Source organism: Solanum dulcamara, chromosome 12 (assembly GCF_947179165.1).
Source record: "Solanum dulcamara chromosome 12, daSolDulc1.2, whole genome shotgun sequence".
Lineage (NCBI taxonomy): Eukaryota > Viridiplantae > Streptophyta > Magnoliopsida > Solanales > Solanaceae > Solanum > Solanum dulcamara.
In genome coordinates, this window is record NC_077248.1 from 56,088,574 (window position 1) to 56,099,295 (window position 10,722).

Here is a 10,722-nt window from a genome sequence, read left to right on the forward strand (position 1 = left end):
ATTAGGCATGCAACGTGACGCCATGGCACTGCATTGGACTTGATTCCATCTTTCCATTTTGAAACTTTTAGCCACTTCAGCACTTCAATACATTTTCCATCTTGCACCATGCACATATGTTAACATGTCCTAATGGTCCCACCCACCATGTGTGGGTCCAAACATACATCGGGGTTATTTTAATCACGTAATTGGGTTCATAATTAACCCGAATCAGCGTCACCAGGGCTTTACAGATAAACTATTTTCAATATCATGCCAAGATTTTGGCCAAAGGGTGAAATGTGGATTTCAACCTATATTTAACCCATACTAGTATAGGTAAAAATGGGCTTGCCATGTGTGTGTTTATTTTGCTAGTTCCAGACACGGTATATGGATTCCATGTAGCCAATTTCAGTAATCCCTCGAGTTGCTGCTACTTCAACATTTCGAAATCATCATTGAAGATGCTTCAATAGTTCAACCCATCTGATCCTCTCAATCTCATCATAGTGATTCGCTGCATCTACTCGGAGTAATTTTTTTTTATTTTTTGGGGATTTTTTTTTTGAAACCAATGTACTTGGAGTAATGTTCGTTTAACTTATATCAGTGTTATCAGAAAACGAAACGTGCAAAAAAGCTCCAAGATCCTCTGGGGATTAAGTGTAAATAAAATATGGGCTTAATTGAAAAAAGCACAAATGGAGGAAAACTGCAAATATGTATCTGTAGTCCAAGATTAATAATCGTAAGCATGAATAATAAATATAGACAAAGAAATTTTAAAAAATCATTATAATACTGCGAAATATCAATTATTTAGTGTCACATCTTCAGGATTGCACTCATTAGCAAGGAAAATTATGCCTCAGAGCTTTGATGATGACACTGAAGCGCCCATAAAGCGTGTGGCAAAGCGCTCAATACAACCCAATCCGCCCATTTGCCACCCTAATTGTTAGTGTGTGATATGTATCATGAAGTAACCACTTTGCTTTCCTTTTCGATGAATCTTATGCATATGGATGGATTCTTCATTATTCAGTTGAGCAGTTCTCTTTTGTCAACTTGTTTGAACTTAAAAAATATTCACTCTTTTCTGCAGGGAAGAGCTACAGGCAAGCGAGCTACTCCTGCTGGATCTTTCTCAAAGCAACAAAAGCATGATGTTGCAAAAGATGACAAGTCTGGGAAAGCTGTTGGAAGAGCATCTGGAGCTGTTTCTGGTGATGTTGTTTATCCATCTGAGAGCAGAGCAAGTGGGAGTGTTAATGTTTCTACTACCGTTTCAGGGAATGGTAGCATGTTTTCTACTGTACCTAGAGGTGCAGCTTCATTAACGAGATTGTTAGATCTTTCAAATGAATCTAATGCTGAACTTACAGCTACTAAGTCTGCTGATCTGAGGGTTTCTGCTGGAAAAGATGATGTCATTGAAAGTTTTGATGTGCATAAGGAGTCCACATCGCGTCTGGTTCATTCGCCTAGACAGGATGCTTCTAAAGCTAATGATAAAGTACAGAAGAGATCTATTCCTGCAGAAGAGCTTGATAGACTGAATAAACGCCGGAAAGGTGAAATTGACGGTAGAGATATTGATTGTGGTGATACCCGTTCATCGGAGAAAGAGCGGTTGATAGATGCACGAGCTGCAGATAAACTTCATCCAGCAGATTATGATAAACATGGTTCTGATGATCAAATATTGAACCGAGCCTCTAAAAGCCTCTTGATAGATCAAAAGATAAGGGTGGTGAAAGACTTGAGAGAGACCCCAGAGAACGAGGGGACCGTCCTGATAGGTCTCGCGAGGATGATGCATTTGAAAAATCTAGAGATAGGTCAACGGAGCGGCATGGAAGAGAACGTTCAATTGAGAGAGTGCATGAAAGAGTTGCTGATAGGAACTTTGATAGGTTGAGTAAGGATGAAAGAATCAAAGATGATAGGAGCAAGCTGCGACATAATGAAGCATCTGTAGAAAAATCTCATACAGATGATCGGTTTCACAATCAAAATTTGCCTCCACCTCCACCATTGCCTCCTCACATGGTCCCACAATCCATTAATGCAGGCAGGAGAGATGACGATGCTGATAGACGTTTTGGAATTGCCAGGCATAGTCAAAGACTTTCTCCAAGGCATGATGAGAGAGAGAGACGGCGGTCAGAAGAGAATAACACATTGTTGCAGGATGATTTGAAGAGAAGGAGAGAAGAAGATTTTCGAGATAGAAAGCGGGAAGAGAGAGAACTTTCAATGAAGGTAAGCTTGATTTACATTTCATGCATAATTGTTCAAGATACAGCAGATTCCTATTTGCTCGTACATTTTTTAATCTTTCATCGTAATTCAATGTTAGTTTTGGCTATCAAAATGGATTAATGGAAGTGAAGCCCCGTGAAAGAAACAATATGCTTTATTGTCAGGTTATCTCCCTTTCTAGGGGCCAGTTACTTATTTTTTAATCCTTTGACCTTTGTTCTTAAATTGAAGAAGCTTTCCGTTTCCAAGAGCACATCTCATTTCTGGTTTCATATTTAATTTGACCCAGTTGCCAGAAACTACGACTCTGTCCCAAATATCAGTTGATACCAGATGTTATAGCCCAAGAAAACACACTTTATGCCTTAGGGTCCAACTGGTAATAGATGGTCGAACATAACATGTTCTTTCAGACACCTTAGGTTCCACCGGAAATATTGACATGTTTGAAAAAGGAACATTACCAACAAGAACAGTCATTGGTGTGTGATTAATCAGAAAGCAAGCGGTAGAGACTATATCCCTTCAAAATTGTTTAGGAACCTTCAATTTGACCAAAAGTGCTCGAGTTGTCTGAAGTCCTACTCTTCCTTTTTGCAACTCCATTTTCAGAGATGGTATCAACATATGAAGATTGATGAAGAATACAATACTAACATATACTTGTTAGCATTATCAGTCCTTAGAATATGCACTGAAGCACTGGATTGAGTTTTGGATTCCACACAAAAGGCACATAAGTTGGTACACTTTAGAGCGACTTCTCATAAAATAAATGGAAAAGGGTAAAAAAATGCCGTTAAACTATGTGAAATTGAACAAAAATGCCACCAGTTAATAGTTTGGTCCAAAAATGCCCATGCTATTAATAAATTGGTCCAAAAATGGTTCTACTAATAGTTTGTTCTAGAAATGCCTTTATTGTTAGAGCCTGTTTGGATTGACTTTTGACGTAGAAATTCTAACTTATGATTTTTGTCTTCTTTTTAAAAGCATTTCAACTTAAAATCACGTGCGTATAAGCACTTTATTAATTTATCCAAACAATTTAAAAGTGCTTAAAAGCTATTTTGGCTTAAAAGTACTTTAAAAAAGCCATTCCAAACAGACTCTTAATGGGTCAAAAACGCCCTTTTCCTGATAAATACATTAGTATTTTTGTTCCTTTAAAAAATCTATTCTATTCCTGACAAACATATTACTTTTAAAGAACCCTATTCTTGTTTTTTTTTAAAAAAAAAATCATTTTAACTGATAAATAAGTAGGAAATAATCGTTTTTTCTTGTTAATCTCATTTTAACAATAAAAATAGAATAACTCCATGTACCTTTTTAACTGATACTATAGGTTATATATAAGATCATATTAACCCCATCATTGATTTTCATTTGCGTAGCGATTAAAAAATTCCTAATAAAATAAAAAACATTTTCCACCGCATCACAGAGAGGCATCGCAACAATCTTTCCCACTGCATCACAGAGTCTCAGCTCAATAATCATCTCCAAGTTTCTAGCTGAAGAAGAGTACCGGATGTGTTCTGATTCTAGCTTAGATGAGGAAGAGGAAGACTAACCTCCTCACTTTCCTTTTCATGTTTAATTTCTAGATTTTTCTTCAGATTTGTTCTTAGTTTTTAGTTTATTTCCTTTTGCGTTTTCGGTCGGGTCGTGATGGCTTGGGCCTAAGCTATTTTGTACATAGACAGTTTCTTTGTTATAACTCACGTCTCTTGGCCTTTTTATTCAATTTTTTTATTTCTTAATCTTTTATGAATTGAAGTAGGATTAACTTTTTCTAATGAAAAAGTCATCATTGGGAAAAGAATGTGTTTAAAAAGAAAAGAAATAATATATTTATTTGGAAAAGGGCATTTTGACCCATTAAGTAACAATAAGAACATTCTTGATCAAACTATTGATGACAAGGGCATTTTATACCAAACTATTAAATGAGGGCATTTTTGATCCTTTTCCGTAAGATAAATCCAAGTCATTCAAGAGAAATCATCCACAAAAGTGAAATATTTATGTCTAGTTTTGGCAACAACATGACATAGTCCTCAAACATTAGAATGAACCAACTCTCAATTCGCTTAAAACCCCTTGGTCCAAATGATATGTGGTGATTTCTCGCAAATTGACATGACTCAGTGTGAACTTCTAGAGAAGACAATTAGTGTGAGCTTCCATCATCAAGGATGAAGAGATCATCAAATAAATGTTGTTTCTCACAAAGTAGACAATGATTGTGAAAGAACGAGATATAACAATTAAGGTCTCTGATGAGTTCACTAATAGAAATCAAATTAAGGGCGACTTTGATAGACTTAATACAAATGATAAGGTAATAAGAGGAGGTTGGTTTTACAGTCTTATATTGACAATTGTTACAAGTTGATTTATCAACTACAATCACTGGATAGGGTGCTTTGAAAAATATTCAGTCAGCTTGGTGAGTTATTCATATTTATGATCCCCAAAATTGTCTTATGCAAGTTGTCTTTCACATTTTCCGATCTTAAGTTTGCTCCAAGGAAAGGCTTGCGTGTCTCTAAACATGGCTGCCTTCAATTAAAGTTTTTACAGACGCGAAAGTGAGTCTATCTTTAGATGACATAAGATCTACATCTGATTACTGTAGAGGGAACCTAGTTACTTGTAGAAGTAAGAAGCAGCGGGTAGTTGCATGATCAAGTGCAGAAACAGAATGTAGATCTTTGCCTCGGTATTTATGAGCATCTTTGGCTACAATAGTTATTGGAAGAATTGAGATTGTCTGGTAAAAGGAAATATCTTGTACTGCAACTACAAAGCTCCGACCAGTATAGCTCAGATTCCTGTTCAACATAACTAACCATACATTGAAATTGATCGGTACTGAATCAATGAGAAAGTTACTAGTAGCACCTTGAGTTTGCTTCATGTACTGCCAGAAAAAACAACTAATGAACATGCTTACGAAAGACATCTGCAAAATGACTTTATATTTAGGTTTGCAAGCTAGGCATGTGTGACATCTTTGCTCTAACTTAGGGGGGGGGGGTATTGATTGTGTTTATTAATTAACATGGTTTTAGGAGACTTTATTTTCCTTTTCCAACGTAATTATAGAATTTTTCTTTTATTGTAATTGATTGTCTCTCCTCAATTAGTTTGACTTCACTTATTTACCCTTTCTCATTGGATGTAAATACATACTCAAATATAAAAAAATGTCTTTTCTTTCTCAAATTCTAACAATCACATGGGTGTAGGATTAGAAAGATTAAACTTAAATTAGTATACCAAGTCCCATCCATATACAACATACCCAGTGAAATCCCACAAAGTGGAGTTTGGGAAGAGTAGAGTATACGCAAACCTTACCACTACATCATAGAGGTAGAGAAGTTGTTTTCGAAAGACCTCGACTCAAGTGTATCAAACCCAAGTAAAAGAAGAAGAAAATACTGGAGAGAGCATAACAGTTAAAAAGAAAAGCAGTGTAAAGTCTACAAGAGAGAAACAATAACAACATCAAAATAATATGATAATCGAAAAGCAATAAACAACATATGACAAGAACTCCAAGGCATGACTAGTCCTATGTTTGGCACTAACCTTCACAAGGCAAGACAATACTCTACCCCTACTAGCCTTCTGCCCTAGTACTCGACCTTTACTCTTTTCTATCTAAAGGAATGTGTCCTCGAAAATATGAAGTTATGTCATGTCATGTCAAATCACATCACCTCCTCAATACTTTTTTCAGCCCATCCCTACCCCTCTGTGTACCCCTTACATCCCAACTATAACTGGCAAAATGGGCCGGGCCAACCAACCCAACCCTAAAGGGCTAGCTAGTTAAATTAGTTAGGACATGTTGACCCTCTTAACTAAAGGGCCTATAAAATAGCAGCCCAACTCAGTCCTAAGCGGGCTCCGGGTTGGGATGGGTTTACCCTTCAATCAAAAGATGGACAACATTGGCCTCTTAGAAATATTATCGAATATTGATGAGCACAATAACAATATGTCAAAAATTCACATGTTTATGAGTTGCACACATTTTAGTGGAACACTTACAAAATAACAGAATAGGCAAAGATACAACAGTCAACATTCATATGATTCATCAAAACAACATACATTACATGATCATTTGTTTTTCATAAATTTGACAAGAAAGGAGAAATGAAAAATTAGGCATAAACATAAAAGTAAAGGATGTCAGATTCATAGTTATATTACCTTCAATTGCCTAGTTGGTGTAGATTTCACAAAATAAAACACTACTTAAAATATATATAATAAATATTTTAAAAATTCACGACCCACGGGTTGGCCTCTGAAGCTCGCGGGTTAGGCCTATTAGTCTGGCGGGTCAAATGAGGCTAGGTTAAAAAGCCTCTTCTTAATTGGGTTGAAAAAATTTAGCCCAACCCCTCTTAATTCAAGGGTTGGGTTGGGCCGGCCTCATGGGCCAAGCCTTTTTGACAGCTCTAGTCCCTACTATAAGATCTACTACATGTAGCTCAAGTCACCAAGATGCAAACAAGACTGATTCAACACATAGCTAAAGTAAAAAGAGTAAAGACAAAGCTTCACAAACCTAACTATACTCCTTGAATAGCTTGAATTTGCAAAGAACTTGGTGAAAATCTTCTCTCTAACATGTGGTGCTCCTTCTCTAGGGAAAGAGTCAAATTCCCCTTCAAAATGTTTAAATGTTCTAATTATACCTTGAGAGTTTTCCCTAAAAGTGGTATTTAGAAGACCTATTCTCATTCATGGCCTCGGCTACTGCTAAAAGTAGAGTGCTTCTCCATAATTCAAGTTTTGTTTGACCTCCTTGCTGGTTTTGTGATTAGCATTGACAGCAAATAGCATACACCAAAGGACCTCTTCTTGTTTTGTGCATTAGCTTACCCATAGTTACCATAAGCAAATACGTGCAAACCCACAGTCCTTTGTATCTCCCACTTCTATTTTTACAGTAGTAACGGCTACTTCATGGAAGTCCTTTATGAATGTTTAACATGAATTCCTTTCTTGTCCAACGCCTACCAAACAACCTTTCTAGGGACTCTAATCATATGCTTTTTCCGGATCAACGGTTACCATGTGCATATCTTTCTTTCTCGCCATAAATTTTCAATTATCTTCTTAACAAGAATATAGCTTACATTGTAGGTCCATTGGGAAACAACAACATACCTGGTGTAGTCCCACAAAGTGGGTCTGGGGAGGGTAGAGTGTAAGTAGACCTTACCGCTATCTCAGAGATAGAAAGATTATATTCGATGGACTCTCATCTCAAAGAAAAATAGTCCATAGCAGGCCAAAAATAGAAAAAAAATGGAAGTCAAAGCATAATTCATAAGCCTAATGCCATGATAGTTCGGACAACTTCTAATATCTTATTTATTCTTATTAATTAGCATCAGGATCCTGCTGCACGCATTGGAAATCCTACCATTTCATAAGTGTTATATTGGATAGCTTGGTATGGCATCCTACTCCAGCCTCTCCATACTTCTATGATGATTTCATCTGTACAAGAAAGCTTTTCTAATATTTATATTTTCCGTTGCATCCTGTACCTCTTCTGATCTATTTCTACAACTATAGCTTGAGTTTTTATTGTGCAAGAATGCATGTAGATCCCAATTATTGTTCCTGTGGTTCGAGTTGAAGAATTGCTCAATTGTTTTACCTCAGTTGCCAATGTAACTAATATTTTTCTCTAGGTATTTTAATTTCTAATGTGATAATATGCCCTAACGTTCATATTTTGACCTTGGCAACATGGAACTAGGTTCTCTAAAGTATGGAGGGAGTAGTTTCCCTGTTTTGAGTTATATTTTTGGCCCTTGAGGTCTGAGTAACAACAGACTAGGTTCTAGTGACCCTATTCAAGAGGAGGAAGCATCACAATTCCTAAAAAGTTTGTACTAGGGAATCTAGGAGATTCATTTATTTAAGAAGGTGGAGGAACTTCTTAGTATTTGGGAGGCTTCCCAAGGAGTATAATGTGCTCACAATGATGATTAAAAGTGAAGACTGGAGGGTTTGACCAAGGTTGACCATTGACTAAGGCCCTAGTGGACTAAAGTTAGAAGTAGCAGGATGCCTTGCTTATATGCCCAAGACCATGATATGTTTATTTGGCCATAGATCCATCTTTAACTTCATTTAATCATTTGGACTGTCTTGATATATTTTGGGTTGTACTTGATGAGCTTTCCCCATATTAGTGTAAATGGTTTTAGGTTAAGAGTCCAACATTTTGGAAGACATTGAACATTTTTGTGGAATAGGTTTGCGTTTTGTTTGCTTGTCTAAATTTTATGTATCAATCTGCTTCCATAGCTGCTTGTCAAATGTCTATCCATTTTGCATGTTGAAAACATTCCCTGCGTCTCTTTCTTGTTAATCATTTGACCTGCAACACTTTTGAGTTCTTGACTTGTAACACTTTTGTATCCACTGACATGTTACCTTATTGAGATGTAGCAGCTGGGATATTCTTTCCTTACACCTTTTGCATCCTCTTTCCAGTTGAAGTGATAAGGATGGTAGAAGCTGATTTTTTAAGTTGATTTTCTGTGTTGGCTTAACAATAATACTCAAATCTTTTCTAATGCTATTCTTTCCTTGCTTAAAATAACCTTTTGTCTTCATATTGGTCAGAGGCATGCATTTGTGGATAGGTTATATGGTTTCTTGGATTTTTTTGATCAATTTTTTTTTCTAGTACTTGTTAAATTTATTTTTTTGTGTGATATATCCTACAAGTTTGGAGCGACATTGTGAGTGAGGATTCATATAGTTGACCTAACTTGTTTAGAATTGAGACTTATTTGTTGTTTACCTACATTTTGCAGTTTACGTTCTTGCTTCAAGCGTCAGATTCTTTCGAGTAAAACCCTTGTTTTTGGATCTCTTGCCGCCTTGTTGTATGTTAGTGGTTACTTACATTTCATTTGTGTGATGTAGGTAGAGGATAGGGAAAGAGAGAGGGAGAAAATATGCCTTGTGAAAGAAGATATGGATCCAAATGCCTCAAAGAGGCGTAAACTTAAAAGAGAGCATATGGCTTCAGAACCTGGCGAGTATTCACCCGCTGCTCATCCTCCTCTTTCTAATAATATGTCGCAGCCCTGTGATGGAAGAGATAGGGGAGAGCGAAAGGGTATTATTGTTCAGCAGCGTCCAGGTTACGTGGACGAGCCAGGTCTTAGGATTCATGGAAAAGAAAGTGCCAGCAAAGCACCCCGTCGTGATGCGGACTCGTATCCTTATTGATACATGTGCATACAATTCCTTATAGCGTTTTCTTTTGACCATCTGCTGCATAAACCAACATATGCAATTTTTTTTGTTTGAATTGAAGATTTGTTTCTTTTATCAGCAATGCCTTGTCATCCAAAATACCAGTCTGGCTGTAACTGTACAATGCTACCAATCTATATGGCCTTTTTAGTGGTTGTCATTTGATAGAAATGTTTTTTGTGTCATTGTTTTATCCAACTCCTCTACTATTGCATACTGACTACTATTGAAAAAAAATACAATTATAATTAGATAAATTTTATGCACTTTTACTATTTCATATGGTCTACCCAAAATTTGTTGCCCATATTTCACTATCAGGGGTTTGTGAGTTTGTTCAAAGTCAATTTTTGTATATAGGTTTACAAATCAGTTATGATTCCATAAATTGATATATTACATGAAAAGTACAATGATTTAGTGTAATTAATCTTTTTTTTTAACTCAACTTGGGCAGTGTTGGTATAAAGGTAGTGTCATGGCTTGCCATTGAAGTCTGTTTATATTTGATGCCTTAACTATGCACCGCAGTATGTATGACAGAGAGTGGGATGACGACAAGAGGCAAAGAGCTGAGCCCAAGAGGCGGCATCGGAAGTAATTGCTAAACCACTAGACAACTGAAGTTTCTGTCGAAGTAAAATTTACTTAGTGGGGTTTTTGGCTTGTGTCATATATGTTCCCAGACCAATTTTGTTTAGTCAATTGTTTTATTAGGCCCTCGATGGGGTTTGAATTATTATATGCATGTAAGTAGGCAAGAAGATTGTGTTTCTTTGTGCAAAATGCTTCGGAACTCTATATTTACATTATTACATGGCAATATGAATACTGCTTACAGTTTTGGAAAAATAAATTTAGGTTGGATAATTATTTCTTGCACTGTTTATTTAGCCATTGTTTGAAATGTAAAAAAATAAATTGTCACTTTTGACACAAGTATTTGTACTAAATCCCCCCTAATAAAAAATATGGAAGAACTCCAGGAACTAGCACTAGTACTTATAGTTCCAACTTTATAAATCGTGCTATAGTTTGATATGTGCATGTAGATAATTCGAATTCTAAGAACAGTTCATGTAGTACAATTAAACTATCCAGTTAGTTTGGTGCTTGAAGTTTTTATCCAAGAAGATTATTTTCATCCAGTTATAA

The 10,722-nt window shown here is 36.3% G+C and overlaps 1 protein-coding gene across 1 annotated transcript in view; it reads left to right on the forward strand.

Annotated features, from left to right (window-relative positions):
* Nucleotides 1-10,449, forward strand: part of LOC129876059 (THO complex subunit 2-like) — a 55,647-nt gene extending 45,198 nt beyond the window's left edge. Inside the window, 4 exon segments of the mRNA XM_055951364.1 lie at nucleotides 1,091-1,705; nucleotides 1,708-2,250; nucleotides 9,232-9,527; nucleotides 10,099-10,449. Coding sequence (XP_055807339.1) covers nucleotides 1,091-1,705; nucleotides 1,708-2,250; nucleotides 9,232-9,527; nucleotides 10,099-10,168 — 1,524 coding nt within the window. The 3' untranslated portion in view covers nucleotides 10,169-10,449.
* The last annotated feature ends 273 nt before the right edge of the window (nucleotides 10,450-10,722 follow it).